The 19,768-nt window shown below is 36.3% G+C and overlaps 1 protein-coding gene across 2 annotated transcripts in view; it reads right to left on the minus strand.

The window, feature by feature from the left end:
• ALG12 (homolog of asparagine-linked glycosylation 12) overlaps positions 1-19,768 on the minus strand; it is a 342,508-nt gene that overhangs the window by 313,447 nt on the left and 9,293 nt on the right. For both annotated transcript variants that reach the window (XM_089828760.1, XM_089828761.1), the window contains exon 2: positions 5,304-5,389. In XM_089828760.1, coding sequence (XP_089684886.1) covers positions 5,304-5,389 — 86 coding nt within the window. The remainder of the gene's footprint in view (positions 1-5,303; positions 5,390-19,768) is intronic.

Genomic DNA, 19,768 nt, shown 5'->3' on the forward strand with positions numbered 1-19,768 from the left:
ATACTCCTTCGGAAACTCGTTCCCTTCTTTTCCCTCTTCGACTCCCAACATGTTACAGCTCGGAAAGAGCTTGTAATCCTCCATCTACCAATGGAGTAGACCGTTCACTGAGTCTAGGCCATCATCATTTGACCCTCCTTCCAGTCTCAATACTCCCTCTTCATCAGGTTCCATTCTCTTCTTTCCCTTGTCATCAACTTCACCTTCACCTTCAGAATCTGACGACGTTGCCTCCTCACCTACCATCTGTCTGTGCAAGTCAATTATAAATCTTCGGCCTCCGCATTCCATGGATAGGTATTTCATTTCCAAACATGTTTCACTTTTGCTTGCACCAACCAACCTGGTCCAAGGATAGCGTCATACCTTTTCCTTTTTAGCGGAATGACTACAAAATCTAATAGAAATGGTTGTGTTCCAATAGTTACCGGTTGCGCCATTAGGGTTCCCAACGACTTGATTCCATGCTGAACCGCAATGAGTAACTAAAATGTAGGTGGCCACAACGTAGGTTGTCCCAACTTTTTCCATATATCCTCTGGTAACACATTTACGCCTGACCCTCCGTCCACAATTGTATCTATAAGTATAGTTCCGAGGATACCCATCTCTACTACTGCCGGTTGTCTTCTCGTTGTGAGTGCCAGAAGCATTGGGTTTGTTGCAGTCACTCCGCTACCATCCTAACCTGTCTCTTTCATTGCTTTCAGGAGTGGTATCATATTCAATATTGTCGTCTGTAACTAAGGCATTGTAAGAAGGTCATTTAATTTTATAGGAACTTCTATTTGCATTACCTGCCTTATCGTGTTTTGTGCTATCAGGTTTCTCCTCGAGGTGCCGACAGAGTCTTTTGTTTGTAATTTCTCCATTTCATTTGTTTTTCAAACTCCGTGCGTACTTGTTGCAACCTCTTCTTTTCTTCCTCTACATCAGGGTACTTTGCCTTCTTTGCTTGCTCACGCGTTATGGCTAGTGTTTCCTCATCACATGTTTCGATGCTTAACAAGTTCAACCCCTGCTTCAGGCATTTCGAATCCACGTGGTCTCCCCGACCACACCATCTGCATAACAACTGCGGCGTCTCTTTCGCGGTACAATCTCTGGCGAAGTGCCCCTAGAGGTTGTATGCACGGCACTGTATCATCAGCCGTCCACTCGAGTCGTATTGTATTCGACTTCGGCCTCCATTGTTATTATTGTTATTATTGCCTCCTCGTCCGCGCCGATTATTGTTCTGATACCCTCCTAAGGTTGCGTCATTGTTTGTGTTTGTTCCTGCTCTTGTAGTGGACACTTCCTACGTCAGCAATACTTGCTGGTGTCCCTTCGTCTTCATATTGAACGAGCATTCCTTTATGGAATTTCCCGCAGTCTGGCAGATATCACAAAATTGTTTTTTCGAGCAAGAGCCCTTTGTGTGGCCCTCCTTACAGTCTGTACACCACAATTCCCCCTTCACCGAGTCAAGATTATTTTTCAAATTTTTGAATTCCTTCATCATCCATAGCATATCCTTCTGTAACGCTCGAACTTTCTTGCTTGATTCTTCGTCGCTGCTGCTACTTTCGGAAGATGAATCATCTGAGTCTGACGATTTGTGCTTCTTCTTCTTGCTTGTTTTTTGCTCACTCTCAAAATCCATCAACTAATTATACGCATCTGTGTACGATGCTGGAGGTACAATCTTCATTTTCTTCTTTAGTGCCTGTTGTAGCCCTTCAACAAACCATCATTTCTTTAATCCATCAGCCTGTAGGTTCTCCATCTTCCCCACCAATTCTTTCAGCCTTCTTGCATATACATGAATCGTTTCATTCTTTCCCTACTTCGTATTGTATATTTTTGGTACAATTTCGTTATCGTCCCTTAGCAATCAGAACTCTACTATGAACTCCTTCCTAACATCTACCCATGTAGTTAATTTCTATGGATCGACATCCAAAAACCAATCAATTGCTACACCCCGTAGGGTCGCTGGAAATTGATAAACCCAGTCATCCTAGTCTATTACACCATTTGTTGTCCATATTGTTTCACATGTCTTGCAGTGTCTGATCGGATTTGTCATCCCGTCGCCATTGAACTCTAGCAATTTTTCCCTTGATCCTGCCATTACTACTTTCTTCCGAAGTGGTGATGTTCGCTATGCACCTGCATTGTTTTGCACAACTGCGCTGCTTTGGACAACCGTCCTACTTCCAACAACCGCGTTACCTAGTGAGAAAAGATCTTCCTCAAGCGAAGTTGTTTGATTCTCTACCTATATCCGTTCGTCGGGTGTATTGGGAATGAAGAGTTCACTCCACACTCGTGCTCCTTTGTCACTTTAAGGCGTGCAAGTTACTTCCCTTTTGTTCGGATTCTCTACCCTCGGCGTATACAAGTTAAGGAACTCCTCCCTTTTCTCTTCCACCAAAATCAATCGCTGTCAAGTCTCTTCTAGCAATTCCTCGGCACTCCTCAATCTGCTAGATGAATGCACTCCCTTCGTCTGTGCTCCTTCACCCCTTCAGTGTTTGTCGGTAATCTACTGAACCTTCTATCTGCACTCTGCCTGTTGTGTTAAAATTAAAACTTCCTGTGTTGTGTGTATTTCATCCTTATCTTTTATCTTATTCCTATCCTTGTTAAGCAGATTCGGCATTAATCTTCATAACACTTCCTTCATTCTAAGTTCGACTAGCAACAGTGCCAAATGTTTACCGTATGGGGTAAAAGGATACTTATCGCATGTAGTATAGTAAGATATAACACAGAACAGATGCTTTATTCATTTACGCAATATGCACTCCAATGCTTACAATATGCTTATGATGATTCCAATGATGTTGTTCCAAAGTCCCTTCTGGACAATGTACATATACTTTCTCAAAGAGGTGACTCAACCGTCACACGCCCTTTTGGATACTATTCTACCCGTTGGCTACAATATAGAATTTACCGACAACATCATCCCCCCCAAAAAGTAAAGTTGTCTTCAGACGACAAAACAAAAAAACTCAAAATAAACAACTAATTACATCAATTTTTTGCTACAAAGAAGAGGAATGCGCCCCTGGAGTAGTAGCCATTTGTGCCCTACGCTCGTAGCTTATAGACTTGCTCCTTCCAAACTTTCAGTTCTTCCTCAGCCTCCATCTGAAGCTCCAAAGATGATTGCATCATCCTAGTAATTTCTCCCAGCTCTCTCTCTTTCTCATCTGTCATCCGCTCCTTCTCCGCTGCTAACTGTTCCTTCTCTGCTACCACCTTTTGTAGCTAACTCTGTCTAGCTAACAAGGCTGCCCTCTCGGATTCCCAAGCTGCCCTCTCCACGGCTAGCCTGGTAGCTGACTCCTCCCGATCCCTCTCTGCAGCTACTTGATCCGCCTGGCTCCTCCGAAGGGTGTAATATGCATCCCTGTATATCTCGACTATCTCCTAAGTCAAAACCTCGACTCGGCTCTCCATGCCTGGATCTCTGGTGGTGGCCTAATGAGGAACATAATTACAGTTGATATGTACAGTGACACAACACCAAAAAGACATACAAAGACAAGGATTGACAAACAAAGGAGAAGCATCATTGACAAATTCCAGAGATAACAGTGACGGCTAATGAAACTTAGACAACAACGTGGACATCGAGTATGTGTGACATTCAAAAATTAGCAGAACAAGGATTGATGGCAATGGTTAAAAAAGAGCTTATTGGGTAAGAAAGTTACTAATTGCACTTACTATGATAATTATCACATGCTTCCCACTTAGTCGATTCTCATAGTCGGCTTATCTTAAACAATGCATAACCCAAAACATAATAAATAACAGCCACCGATGACTAGTGGTGACTACTCAATCACACCTCTTCAATAGACTAGTCATGAGTGTATGTCTGTGTCTATGTTTGTGTGTGTGTGTATGCATACATATATGTGTTTGTGTCTGTGTGTGCATACATATATACATACATACATATATATATATATATATATAGAGAGAGAGAGAGAGAGACCATATTATGGCAAGAAGCAGCAAAGAATTGGTATTTTATAAACATATACTTTCCCTTGTGGGAGTGCTCGGTGTCTAAATTGTGGAGCATACATCATTAGTGATATATCAGAGATGGCTCAGTAAAAAAAAGAAGTTGCATATACAATTCTAAAATATCAAAGACAGCATATCTGCCTGAGATCATTATAGCATCCTGTCATTGCAGCATACATCACATCGAATATCAGATACAGCCATACAGGGTATCGTGCATATATTATATTGTAAAATCAGAAACAGACATTGTAAACTGCAGCATATTAATGTTCAGCATTTGCATTTGGAATTCCCAGTAATACATATATCTTGTGATCATCATTGAATTGCATTTACCTTGCATTGTGAATTGCTTGATGATAAGTTGAAATAAAATTTCATAAAGGAATAACCTATTTCACGTAGTGTCTCATAATGCAAAAAGGAGACAGTGCAGATCACTACCAGAAAAAATATCTGCTCATATATTGCCACCAAACAAAAGAACAAAGTGATGAAGAAATAGAACAGCGAGGATGCTTTACATGGATATCATTTACTCTTTCTACCTTTGTTCGTGCATATTTAAGCATTTGCTTCTACCATGCACCACTATTAATAGGTGTTGTTCTACTTTTGAAAAGTCATATTTATCCTCGTAAGGACACACTTCTTTGTCAATATCAAATCATTTGATAAGACAATTCTTGGTCAAACATTCTATGCTTAGTGTACCGATTAATAGATTTGCATTCTTTTCTTATACTGGTCAGTTATATCAAGACTAGACACACCTTTTAATTCCAAATAATCTTTTTGTCCTTTTTCAAACCATTGGTTGACACCACAATATACAGCTATTTGAAGCTCACAAATGAAAACATAATTCCATCGATCTAGTCCTTTGTCGTACAACCATGTTAGCCTTTAATAATTTCCCTTGCACTCCACCTTACATAAGTATAATTCAAACAAAATAAGTTGACTTCAGAGTTTTAACCTTCATCTTTCTTATACATGTGCATGGCTGTCAATATTTATATTGTATACATTGTATAATAAAACATCAATAGCGCATTATGTCCAAAAATTATTTCTAGTAAATTTATCATCATCAGAAAAGCTTTGTCCTTCAATGCTTTCTGCCCCCAAACCTAAAGATTATTTGCTCCATATATTGATTGCTCTTGAATTACTGACTACATACAGCCTATCTTATTTTTTCATAATTTCAATCAATAAATTGGAATGTATAATGCATAGCTCAAGCATATATTAACGTAGAGTACCTGCACATTGAAGCTCTCTTCAACCTTAGTGTATGGAGCTAAGAACACGTGAATCGTTGCTATAGCAATTAGCAACACATCAAATCCTACAGAACATGTAAAACAGCAAAAGCACAAAAAGCAAACAATAGATTATTAGATCAAATCAAACCAAACATGTGTCTAAAACTAAGGTAACTGCGAAAAAAATTCAACATTTTTATTGAAAATAACCAATGACAATTCCTAATCTGAAATTCTAGCAATGTAGTTCATGTAAACCAACAGCATAAGCAACAAAGTTTGAATTCCCTTGAAAATAAATGTTGTTCTATTCAGGCTAAATTATTCCTATTTCAACAAGGTTTACGAGGATTGTATTATTTGACCAACTTAGGAGGTTCATAAAAGAATGTGATCCATAAATGAGGATAGATACACCATGTGTTAGTCAAAATCTTACAGAATAATTTAGAGATCAATAACAACTAAATGTAACCAAGCACAATTGCGCCAGAAATTAGCAAGCGAATATGAGAGTACACATCACCATAATAGTAACACAGACTTCACCTTTGAAAAACCACATATGAGCAAAAAGTCTAGCAAATGTTGACAAACACTCAGACCATCTCCATTAAAGACAATAACAGGTTTTAAGCCTCTCTGGCTCTGTAAAAGCATGAAGCATTCTTCAACTCAACTACTATGACACCAATTTGCTCTCCCCATTAATTCTTTTGCTACTTTGATTATAACAGTCACAAGGAATTCAGAAAGTAAATGAAAGACTAAATCCCAAATCATCTACCCCCACAATGCTCAACCAGGATTGTAATTGGCTTACCATAACCTTTCATCACAGTAGGAAACCAAACAGCAAGAATTTGAAGAGACAATACAAAACAAGAATGCCCGGGGGCATATTTCTTAGCACATGCTGCTTTTTCCAGTTTGTGAGGGCATTTATAACAGTTTCACCACTTTGTGCAGATAATAGAAATGATTTAACCATTGACAAAATGATTTTGCCAACTGTGGAAACCAATGAAAACATTTCCATTTTTTTCTACAAGAAAGACCATCTTGCACCAGTTAATGCAGAATTCCTACACTAGCCGCACCAGCCGCAACTGCCTGCTGCATCTAGTAATGGTGACTTACACCTGCAACAGTTACAATCAAAACATGGATTTGGAACCAGTATCTTACATAGGCTGCAACAGTGTCCTTAAGCAGCCTGCGGCAACTGCATTATGAGCATATGCCACAAACATGAATGATGAATCGCAACACTCTCTGCAGCTCTTGTGACCATAGCAAGCCCCACTTAGCACTAACTAAGATCTATTTTTTAAATCAAACTTTGGCTTTTGGTATCCAGAACTCAAAGATGGAGGGAGGCTGGACCCCTCAAATGATGACATACATGCCATCTTGCCTTAAATGCCAAAATAAATCCAGGCCAAAATCTGGAACACCTTTGCCTCTGATCATTTCTGTGAGGTAACAATAGAGTGCTCGAACATCGAGGAATTTGATCAGCATTGATTCTTTCCAAGAAAATTATACTCGTTCTTCCACTCAACATCTTCCCATGATGAGTCAACCTCTGTAGGTAGCTTTTTCTAACCTCTGTCAGTGATAAACATGACGGTTTTCCACCTTTTTCCAGTAAGTAAATGTTTGCCCTCAAGTAATTATTGGACTATTATACATCAGAACAGTAAATATAGGTTAGCTATTTATTTATGATAAACATGTCATGTCCCATTTGGCAATATTACTATAATTTGACTTAAAACCCAATCTCAACAAAAAACCCATTTAAAGTAGGAGTTTGACTTTAAAACTACACAAGTTGAATCCTCATAGCAATATCACAATTTGACTGTGGAAAATACCTCCTACTTATCAATTGATGAGATAAAAGGGGCTATATAATGAATGGTTCATAAGGCACAACACTTGCTGAGGTTTTGCAAATGGGAAAACAAGCTAAGTAGGCTTATCCTTGGAGGAAATTTTGTGGTTAAGTGCACTTGAGTTGGAGTAATTCTGGGATGGGTGACCTCCTGGGAAGGCCCAATGCTAAGTTACCAGATTCTCTCCAGCAACCCTCAAAGTCAGATTCAATTCTGTCCAAAGTCTGGTCATTGTCAAATTCTCGCCAAATTCTCTTAGAGAGGCACAGATTCGCTGCAAAATCTGTCAGAGGAATCTGGGCAGAATTCAGAGTGAATTTTGAAGAGTTTGCTGCCCAACAGCTGAACCCGAGCTGAATTTGGTCTCAAAACAAATTGTTTTTACTTTTTTAAAGGGTATTTTGCCTAATTCGGTTTATTCGATCCTCTCAACCCTAAAAGTGACCACTAAAAGGCCAAAAAATATGGTTTATATGTCATTTATGCATTTGTGAGTGAAAATGAAAACTTGCTTATAGAGGAAATACAAAATTGACAATTGGTGAAGTCCAAATTGATGATTATAGAGGAATTTCTTTTTAAAAGTATGATATAATCTTTGAATCTAGGGCCTAAAATCTTAATCTCAACTTTTGATCTAGCTTGATTAGAAATCCTCTAACCAATATATAAAAAAAAGACAACTGCACTTATCTTTTGATGATTTCTTTCATTCTCAAACTGTCTCTTGATATGGAAATATGTCCCATGCATGTGACCAAGCAAGTGTATGATGTTGTATGTATGACTAAATGATGCAATTAGTATCTTATTATATTGAAACATAGATATGGTGGTGCATTTTCCTATGTTGCTTTACTATTAGCAAAGTAGTTTATGAACTTACTTTTTCTTGGATACGCGCACACACATATATATTTTAAAAGATTTGTTTTGGTACGGACAAACCCAAATCGAATCCAAACCCAACCCAAAAAATATTTAGACGAATTTTGAACCCGAATCTTGAACCTACATCCGAACCGGCAACTTAGGCCCAATGCTTCATCCCTATTAGCATCACCTAAATGCAATGAGTGTTAAATCTTCCCTTCATTCTAATGAGAGATCAATTCTTGTGAAACACTAGTACTACTCATGAAACTTGGGTTAATAAATTTGACTCAAAAACTACACAGTTGAATCCTGATAGCAATGTCACAATTTGACTTGTTGTGGAATATCCTACTTATCAAAGAGTAATGATTATTTATCACCTTGATTCACAGCACAATGTATACACTTCAATGCTTGGAATGAATCCTCCTTTACACTTTATTGCTGTAAGGGTCCCCACCTTTCATAAGGATTAAGTCACCACTTTTCATTGTTGTCTTTGAGAATAATAGATTGTTCTCCATATTAATTTCCCTTGGATGTACTCAAATGATATTTTCTCCCCTTTATATCCTCCAATGTGAGAGAGAATCGCACCTCTTCATAATGGTCACAAACTTTTACAATTACCACCCTTTGAAAGAGTCATTTCTTTCTCTTCATCTCATTCCTTTATTCTTCCATTAGTGCTTCCTTAATTACTTTTTTCTCCATTCTCTCTTCCTTCCTCCGTATATCCTCTCAAATAAACCCCTCTCCCTTTAATATCTTGTGTTTGAAGGAGTCACAATTGTTCATTGCATTTCTCTTCACCTTTCATTAAATTTAACTAACCTTCAATCATATTATATTTAATTTTCTTATTTATTTATTATTATGTCTAATATTTTGATTTTAACATTATTATTTATTATCGCTCTATGAGTGGCTATATTAAGATGACAATAAGCACTTGTGGTTATTTGATTTTCATCAGTGGTAGTAAGTCATAATGGACCAGCAACATTGATGGTTGACACTGTAGTTCAAAAGGAATCTGCCCTAGCTAAGAGGGAGTGTTGATTTTTGTAGCTAGGTCGGATCCCTTCTTGGCTGACTCAAATATAATTATGGTTGTGATAAGTGATATTATTATTATTGTTATACAATAATTATCTTGTTATTGTGTTTGATAATTAAATTTAAAATGGCCTCAAGTAAGCCACTTGCCCTAATGAGCAAATTGATTAGCTCAGACCACACAGTAATGATAAATCTTTAACTTTTTCAAATTCTTCGCAGTAGCTTCCATGACTGGATCACTTTGTAGCAAAGTGAAAACTTCTAGATTCAATTCTATGTATTAATGTGCTCAGCAAATTTTGCAACATCTAATAACAGAGGAAAGTAAGGCCTCAACAGTTCTTTATTGAAGACTGGATGCATACCCAAAAATAGTGGCAAGTTGAGTTTAAATGCATTTTCACCAACTTATTTGATGATCTTATATGTCAATGGTTGGTGGCCAAGACAAACTATAAATAGACAGTACGCAATTGAATTATGAATTACCTTGTAGCTAAGTTGAACATATAGAAGGTTTTAATCCCATGTAAGAGGATGTTTGGAATGATATATTTGTAGAATTTGAATGATCATTCTATTTACTACATCAATTTCGCAATCTATTTGACAATAGAGTGCAGTTAGACTCTATCAATTTCATGTCCATCTTGGCCCTTAGTAAAGGCCATAACTTACAAATAAATCTACTATCTCTATCTAAAATAATGCTTTGTTTCAGATCCGAATGGACCCAAACATGCTCAGAAAATAGCTTTGCAATATCTTTTGCAAAAATTGCCTTTTTACAAACCACTATGATTATCATTTATGAAAACTTATCTACCACGGCATACACACAATCATGCCCTTGTCTAGTGGTAGTAAGCCCAAACATAAAATTTGTAGAAACTGAGGCCAACGGTTTATCTAAAATACGAAGTTAATATAAACCTAACGTACAATTTGTCGGCTTTGCAATAGCACATGTTACACAAGCTTGAATGTATGAAATCATGCAATGCTTTATCTTTGGCCAAAAAAAGTATCTTTGAAGAATAGATGTAGTCTTACATATTTCAAAATGACAAGCAAGCTTGTTGTACTGAGCTTCCCATATCAACTTCTTGCATTCTACAATAAGTACACAAACTTGACCAAGGTGGCAAAGATTTCCATCTTGCAAATAGAAATCACAAACATGTAATTTCCACGAGCTAGTTGTAAATGTCAACAAATTCATCATCATTACCATTCAAATGAGCCTAATTTTCTATTCGGTGAGCACATGATTCTAACATCACACTTATAGTGCAAGAGGCTTGCTCAAACAATCTACTACTTTGTTAGTGCTTCCTTTTGTATGGTGGATGTTGAGAAGAAATTGTGTAATAACCCCAACAAGTTATAACTTCTTCAAACACCAAAAAATCTTTATACTTCAGTGGTTTGACATTTCGTCAAACACTTTGCAAACAAGCTCTAATACCACTGTAGTGACCCTGCTCAAATCCGGCCTTAAAATGCTGATTGAAGGCTCGAAGAATTTTGTCAAACACTTTGCATACAAGGGGTCATATGACTGATATAACTTTTCAGATTGCTGCAATAACTCTTGTTTCAATTTGCATCAAAGAGAATGCTTACAAAAAACTCCAGATTGTCTAAACAATGACCTAACATGAATGTGCAACTAATTTTGGCAATATTCAATACAAATATGTGAGTTAAACTACTTGCAATATGCAGCTACAGCAATTAGTAATTATGACAAATACTTTGGATGCAACCTAGGATGGCATTAATGCACTTACAACCAAGTGGCATTTATATAAACACTTAGTATGCAAAATTATAAAATTATTTATGCCAAAAAGAGAACTTGCAGCCAATTGACATTTTGTCAAACAATTGGCACGCAAACTAATAAGCTGATCATCAAACTTTAGATTTGCAATATAGATAGTCTAAAAATTACAATGCTCTTTCAATTGCAAAATCCTAGCCTTCCTTTGATACCAATAATGCCAAATGGCAAACAAAGACACGTACAACGTAAAATAGTGAAGTGCTGAAGCTATATTTTGTACTCAACTGAAAACCTACATTTCTCAGGAAATATGCCAAATGAGAAGTGAAGAACCTGATTGTAAATGGCTACAATAATTTTCTTCAATGCTGCCCCTTCTGCTTTGCTTTTTTCCGATCTGCTTTTTCCACTTGCTTTTTCCGGATTTGCTTTTTTCGTTTTGCTTTTTCGAACTGCTTTTTTCAGATCTGCTTTTTGAACTGCTTTTTCGGATCCGCTTTTTTCGGATTGCTTTTTTCGGAGCTTCTTTTTTGGACTGCTTTTTCGGCCTGCTTTTTTTGGTTCTGTTTTTTCGGCCTGCTTTTTTTTCGGACTGCTTTTTCGGCCTGCTTTTTCGGTTCTGCTTTAAAATGGCTTCCTATAATTTCAGACCTGCTAGAAATGACCTCAATAATTTCGGCCTTGCTAAAATTGCCTCCTGAAATGCTGAAATGCTGAAAAATGGCCTTAAGCCCAATGATGCCCTAACTCAAGTGACTGAAGTATCACCTCCAAATGTTCAACCCTTCAGAAGATATTTCACTTCCTCAGTTATGCAAATCCAAGGGAGTTTTCGTTCCCAAAGATCAACTGACTATCTGAAACCACTTGGCTCCACAATAGACTATGTGACTGAATCACAATTTGATGTTAAGAGAGAAATAAACAACTGGACAATTAGAATGAAGCCCGGGGTGCCTATTTATTCTTTTTCTCCACTTTCTCTAGAAACTTCTAGAACATTATTCTATTTTATCTATTAAGTGACTTTATAAAAAATATTTTATAATTAAAGTCACTTTATTAAATCAATTAAATATAAAGTTACCTTTTAATATTTATTTATTTGATAACTTTATAAATAATTAACTTAATACCACTTATTTATTTAATTAAAATAATTAATTAGTCATCCTCATAAAATATTCATTATTTTGGACAACCTAATTAATTAAATTAATTAAATCAAATGGCCTCCAAAATGGGGACATGACAAATTGTTGAAGATAAGCTGACCATCGTTGATGTCTATCATTTTGCAATTTTCCTTGTGATTGCAAAAAATTGAAGACACAAGTGCTTCCTTTCATATGGTGAACGCTGAGAAGTTGTTAAAGATAAGCTGACCATCATTGATGTCTATCATTTTGAAATTTTCCTTGTGATTGCAAAAAATTGAAGAATTGTGATCTATATGTATGACAATTTCCTTGCCTAAAATATAGTGTTTCCATTGTTTAGAGACTAGAACAATGAAATATAATTCCTTGTCATAGGTGAGATACCTACACACTAAATTAGAAAAAGTTTCACTATGGTATGTAATGTGATGTCCATGTTGCATGTGGACCGCTCCAAGAGCATATTCAAGTGCATTAGTTTCTATTTCAAAAGACTATTACAAATATGAAGAAATATAATGTGTTGAACAAAACCTTTGTTTTAACTCCTCAAAAGCTTCTTGTTGAGCAAGTGTACATCTGAATTTCATTTGCACTCCTCATGGTGACTAATTTGAAAGCCAAGACAAAAGTGAAAATCCAAACATAAATCTGCAAAAAAACCTTTGCCAGCCCTAGGAAGCTACACACTCTGTGAGGTTTCTTGGAGAAGACCAATCTTTAATAACTTGTATCTTTTTAGAATCAACATGAACAACCTCATTGTCAATAACATGTCTTAAGTTTTTAACACTCTGCATACTATAAGAGCAATTTTCTTTGCTTGCATAGAGTCCATGGTCTTGCAAGGTTGAGAATACTTGCTGTAGATGCTCCTCCCAAGTTTTGCCAAAGATGAGTATGTCATCCAGATATGCTACAAAAGAATCAATGATAGATCTAGGTACATCATTCATTAACCTCATTAAAGTGGTTTGAGAATTGGTTAGGCCAACAGACATCACCAACCATTCAAACAATCCTTAGGTTTGAAAGTTATCTTGTAATGTCCCCATTTTTGCTAGCATCAGAATTTGAGGGATTAGCCTATTATTGTGATCCTCGTAGGCTAATTATTGTGGATAGAGGGTCTTCCGGTTATGGGAGGGTCTTGTCTTCTTCACAATTCAGTATGTTCCAGTTTGGTCTTCATCTAACTCAGATTGGACTTCGTTTGGGCTTAATTTCATCCACCTACATTTTTTGGCAAGTTTGGTGATGGCTGAGAGGGGCCCTTTCTATTTTAGGAAAGTGCATTTGGTCACATGGGGAAATAATAGGTGCGATTCCTACTTCAAATGGCATATTTAAAGGATAAGTATTTTGGGACTTCTTATTATTTTAGTGGTCAAATTATTATTAAATCATTAAATAGCTTATTATAAAGTTACAATTTAACTTTATAAGTTCGCTTATGTTGAGGGTTGAGTCATCATTGAAAGGGGTCATTTATTTAATTAGTTCATCGAAGCCTATGTCAAGGAATTAAATAAAATTTTGGAGTAAATGATTATCATTTTATATTACTGCAAATTCAAATATGCAACTAAAAGAAAACTTTGCACTTAAGTGAAAAGTGTATGGAAGAAGCTATTGATCATTGTTGTGTTGAAGAAGATTTTGGCTTTCATTGTTATAAAAGAAACCCCCTAGCTTTGACTTAATCATCTTTTATCATTTGCATTTTATGACTTTGTGAATTTCATGAAAGTTTCAACATTGGCTGAAGAAGAGGACTAATTCATTTTGTTGGCACTTTTAGCTATTCAGATGCACAGTGAATTTAGTGGATTAATTCTGAGATTAGTCTTGATAATTTGGTGATGTTGTATACCTGATTATTCTTGATTCTGCTGTGATTTTCTATCGGAAATATTACTGTTTGAGACCCCATTTATTTGCCTTCATTACTGTCAATAGTCTGTTGCTAGAAGACATTACAAGAAGCAGACATACCCTTGAGGAATCTGCACTTGCATATCATTGAGCAGTCTGATTAGAGGAGGTGGCGCTAAGGAATTTGGGGCAGCCATACCCTGTCTAAGACTGCAATTGGTCTTGCCACAGCAGCGGCTCATTAAGGGCTGCGTTTGGAATTACAAAGGCCAATGTTGCAACTGCTTGCAACGTTCCTAGAGCTGAAAGTGTTTGTAGTTGGCGTGGGAAATTCTCTGTCTACTTCAATATTTATATCAGGCGCCAAGACCATCCAGGTTCTTTATGTAATTAGGTTTATTGCATATAAGTGTTAGCCTTGTTAGTACTTGTTATCGATTATTGCAAAATGAAGTTAGTGTGCAAGTTAGATTGCATGTGAAATGTTTGTAAAAATGTCTACTGGCTATAGATACATGTTTGACATGTAAAACTCATATTTATGCATTCAAACGGTTAAAAAGGATTGCATTTGTGTTCCAATTCTTTACCCGGATTTCTAGTAATCATTTGCAAGCATTTACACTTCATTTAAAATCATTTCAAGCAAGCAAATACAATCTGAAAATAAAAGACAGCAAGATAAAGGTTTCATGCAAAGTGTTTGACAAAATGTCAAACCACCAGAATTGAAATAAGAACCGGTTGGGGTTCTTTACAATGGTATTACAGTGGTTTCATGTCATCCTGTGCGGTAGGGAAAAATTATTATTTTGGTCCTGTTATTATTTGAGTGGCCAGCATTGTTGCAATTATTTCAATTATGGATAAATACAGGAAATCTAGTAATTATAGAAACCAGTTGAATAGCAGGAGTAATCTCAAGAAGCAAACAAATGCCTTGATGGAAAGTATGGAACAGCTTAGACAAAATCAAGAAAAAATGGAAGCAAGACTTTCAAATCCAGTGACAGTTAACAGGGCAGCTAGGTATATGGTTTCCATTTTTAAAAATTCTCCTTCACTGAGAATGCTAGAAGAGAAACCAGGGTTTTTCACAGGTGAGACATCCAGAAGTCTTCACCATGACCTTTCAGCAGTTAGTGATCATGGTGAAGACGATCATTTGCTCAATGGGGCAGCTACTAGTCCTTCTCGTGTGCGTGATGTGGGAGGCTCTTCTCGGGAGCATGCGGTTATGACAGACTTGCCTGAGGACAGTTGCATCCAATCCCTGCATTTATATGAGACAAGAGCTAGTGACCCTGAAAATGTTGATGGCGTGATAGCCACCATTAATGGTAGCTTACATCAGTTGGTAGTAATGAAAATGTTAGTCATACAGGGTCTGATTTTAATGACAGGGGTCATGTTTTTGAGGCCCGTGATAGTATTGATGACAGGGCGAGTGTGGAGAATGTTGATGGTATCACTATGAGTTTTGACTCACATAATGAGTTTTAGTTTTGAGGATCGCATGGAAATATAAGCTCCAATATCTGATTTTATGGTAGTTGTCATAGTGTTGAGTTAGTGCATGAGACAACAATTTTCTCAGGTGGGATAGATGAGGGCATAGAGCTAGCCAGCTATGGCACTCATGATAGCACACATGATGTTAGTGATAATGTAGTGAGCAGTACAGATATAATTTCCTATCACAATGTTGAGTTTGGGTCAAAGGACATGTATAGGAGTCAGCAGTTATAAGTTCGTTATCATCTGATTGGGCAGCTGCAAGTTAATGATAGAATGATTGTCATCGCATTAGAGCACCTTGATGTTGCCCGACAGATGTTAGCTATCACATTTCCTTAGAAAACAATCGTAAAGAATAGAAATATTCTATTCTTGCTAAAAGAAAGCTAAAGAAAGTTAACAAATAACTAGAACTTACTAAATATTAGAAACATTATAATATTTACAATAAATTACAAACAAATAACCATTAACTAATAATAGAAGCTTATCTATTATCGTACTACCCTCCCTTAACGGTTAATCTATCCAGAAAACAAAGCTGTCAAAAAGCGTAAAAGGTAGATTTTGTCTGCTCAAAGTGCTCCGAACTATTCGTTGTTGGTTGCTAACCAAATTGCTTAGATAGGGCAGCTAAGCGCTTCCAACATTCAACCTTCAGGTGCCCATACTTGTGGCAATAGTTGCATTGAATGTTCTTTTTCCTTGAGAGTTCTGAAGCTGGAGCAAAGGACCTCTACTGAGAATCAGAACCACCTTATCGTTGTCACGATATTCAAAGATGGTTAGCATCTGCTATTCCCACATGCCATTATGGCGACCATTGAACTTCTGATTTCCCTTGAGCAAAATATTAGTCAGAGATGCCATAGCACATTTTTTAGAGAAAAAACGTGAAAATTTGAAGAGGTACCCATAAGAGCTCAAAAAACCCAGAAGGAATATGTTGTCGGATTCTAGATCTGTTAGCTCGAAAATCAAGGCACCCAAAAAAAATGGACAACAACCTAATTGAGCTCTCAAAAAACCCACCAATCTAGATGCCTCCAAATAGGCAAAAAATGACCTTTTTTTTTTTAAATGGGAAAAAGGGGCCACAAAACAGACATGTGATTTTCAGAGAAATTTGGATGCAAGTGGCAAAAAAATTTGGGCGTGAGTTGCAAAGAAATGGTGGCCAATAGACCTCCCACATGAATAGCAGAGAATAACCCTTGATTTTTAGAGGATTCAGTCGCACTAGTTGCAGATAGAAGGGCACAAGTTTGCAGAGCGGGAAAAATCGCGAGTCACAGACAAAATGGCACGAATTATTTTTTTTCGCAGAAAACCCTAGTCAAACCAGAGGTTTTGGAATCAAATATGCTTGAAAATAATTTCGAAAATAAAAGGCAAATAATTTCAACCGAGAAATTATAATTATTTATGAAAAAATTTAGAGTATTGGCTCTGATACCATCTTATAATGTAATTGGTAAAATACTTGCTTGTTATTAATAGAGACCGAGAGGTCTATGTATACAAAAGAATAAAGCGATGTTTCCTTAGGAAACAATCATAAAGAATATAAATATTATAATATCTTATCATATTTTCTTCACACCCCATGCCTTCCTTGTTGGTGAATTGGAAAATGACTCTTGGCTACTTGTTTCCCTACGGGTTTAAGTTTCACCTTTTGATTTATTGTTCATGAAATTATCTATCCTTCCTTTCTCCTTGAACTTTTCCTCAATTTTTAAGCATGCTTGGAAGTACTAGATATTGTTTCTATATTCAAGAAGCTCATCTCAGTTTGGATAAAATTATGTAGCCCACTCTAATATTTCAAAACTCGATGATTATCATCGTCTTTGATGCTAAGTTTTGTTGGGAATGCAAGAAATGTGTTGGTATAACGAAAATTAATCATAATAACCAGAATACAAATATATAAACACTTTAAAATCAGAGGAAACAATATTTATGACAAATTGATTAATTTAAGAGACTATGATAATTATAAGATAATTATGTATTGATAATACCTGATATTATTTAAATAAATTTGAAATATGATTTTATATATATATACACATTATGTATTTAAGATAAATATTTAAAAGAATTATATAAATCTAAACATTTATAATTAATTAAATTATATTAAAATGAAAATACATAATTAATTAATTAGTCACTAAAGGTCATGACCGTTGAATCTATAGAATCAACAATATATAAGAAAGGAGAAAATATATTAATTTGGGATCATGGAAAGGAAAAGGAATATAATAACACAAATAGGGAGAGTACAGATGAAATGCAGAACAAACAAACACTCCAATATATAGATCCAAGACATAGCATGCTCATATGGATGATCGGGAAGAACATAACTTACACATCAGGGAAGCAGCCAGATCGGGACATGATCCTGATATTAATATAATACAGGGATCCCTATTCAATTTATGATTCAGCTATTACTGGTCTGCAACCTCGGGGAGAGAATCAACAGGATGACAAACCTGAGGCATTGAGACAGCGAACAAACTTTCCAAAGGCAAAGCCATCGTGTTATATTAGTAGTGAAGGCAAGAAAGAGACCATCATTGAGGAGTACGAGGAGCCTGATAAGTTATGTGACGCATATTGAGAGAAACGTGAGAAGGTTTTATAGTTACATCATACAGGTCTGATGGAACAAAGATAGAATCAATTACCTTTAGTGGAGAGAGCAACACTCATCAAACAAAATACATTGACCACAGTCAACGAACACTGAAAATAAACAAAAACATATCTATAAGATCAAAAGAAAACATCTGCGATATAAGAAAGCAGTCCTGTGCAGACCAGGTATTTATTCCTACCGACAGTTAAGATAAGATACGAGCCAGTGATAAGGTAAGTGTTACATGTTTGGAACATAATAAAGGAAAATATTTATAATAGAAGGTGAAGCCAGCATGGACGAGCATAGGAGAAGGCTACAGTAAAAACAGAAACATCATCAAAACGTAGAAAAGCATGGAACCAGAAAAAATAATAGTGATTGCCACATAAACTCCTACAGACCAAAAATCAGAGATTAAGACAAATTAATATATGCACATCGTCCAAGATAAGGAGAAGAATGGTGAGGGACTGAATTGTCAAACCTATGATTAGAGAACAACAAGGGAATAAGTCAAAGCAATGATATAGATAGACAATGAAATTTTTCAGGCTAACATAGCCAGTGTTGCAGATCACCATCTAAGAGAATAAAAGGGAAAGAATATAAGAAGAATTGGTAGCAGATAAGATGGAGCATAGAACCATAAAAGGGTCATCAACATATATAAGAGGAGTCTTAAGATAGATATGGGCAGACAAGGGAAAGACATAGAATTGGAATTGGGGTGTTGTGAATATAGTGAGCAGTAAAAGTAGTCATCTAACAGAACCAAAGAAACAAAGTTATCGTGGCATATACCAGGAGAACCAGCAACATATTAATAATAAGAATAAGAATACAAGAATTTGACATGTAGAAATAAATTAAAGCAGACACTCAGGGACAGCGTAGAATGCTGGACAAGGATAGACAGTGGGAAAAACACAATGGTAAGGGAAGTTATAGAATCATCAGCAGTCAGGGATAAAGAGCACAATCATATTAAAGAGGACGATGCTAGAGAAGAGGCCCAAGCATAGATAGCCAAAAAAATCGCAGTGAGGAAAGGATATAATAATAATTAAAAACATAAATAGTTTTTCCTTCAAAATACACAAGAGAGATATATAGATTCAATTACTATATAGTTTTCGGAGATATTATCATTTTGGGATTTAATTTAGTGATAAAATCAGAGATCATATAATTATGGTTATTATAGAGACCAAGTTAATCTTGGTAGAGGGCATTCAAAATTTGAATGTTGAGTTTCTTAGAGATTAGAGGGCATTCATAATTGAACGTCGTGATTCCGAAAATGGATCCCAGAGAGATTTGTGGAGAATCTCTTAGAGGTAGTATATATTGTAGTGGTCATTCATATGCATATTTCAGAGATAAGAGACTTGGTTAGAGGTGGGATCTCTACCAAGTACTGTTAATAAGAGCATACGCAGAGATCCCAAGAGGCCTTAGGAAGGGCGCTCTTCATATGACGATCGCCTAATTGAGAAGTAATTCTCATTAGAGGGTTAGGTGATTTGAGAAGAGTTCTTTGCGAAGGATTAGGAGGGGTTAGTGGGGTAGCATTAAGATAAGTATTTAATTAGTTCAACACTTTCTAACATTTTTTTGGATTT

This window comes from Cupressus sempervirens, chromosome 5, assembly GCF_028749045.1.
Source record: "Cupressus sempervirens isolate cs-2001-9-10 chromosome 5, ASM2874904v1, whole genome shotgun sequence".
NCBI classification, from domain to species: Eukaryota; Viridiplantae; Streptophyta; class Pinopsida; order Cupressales; family Cupressaceae; genus Cupressus; species Cupressus sempervirens.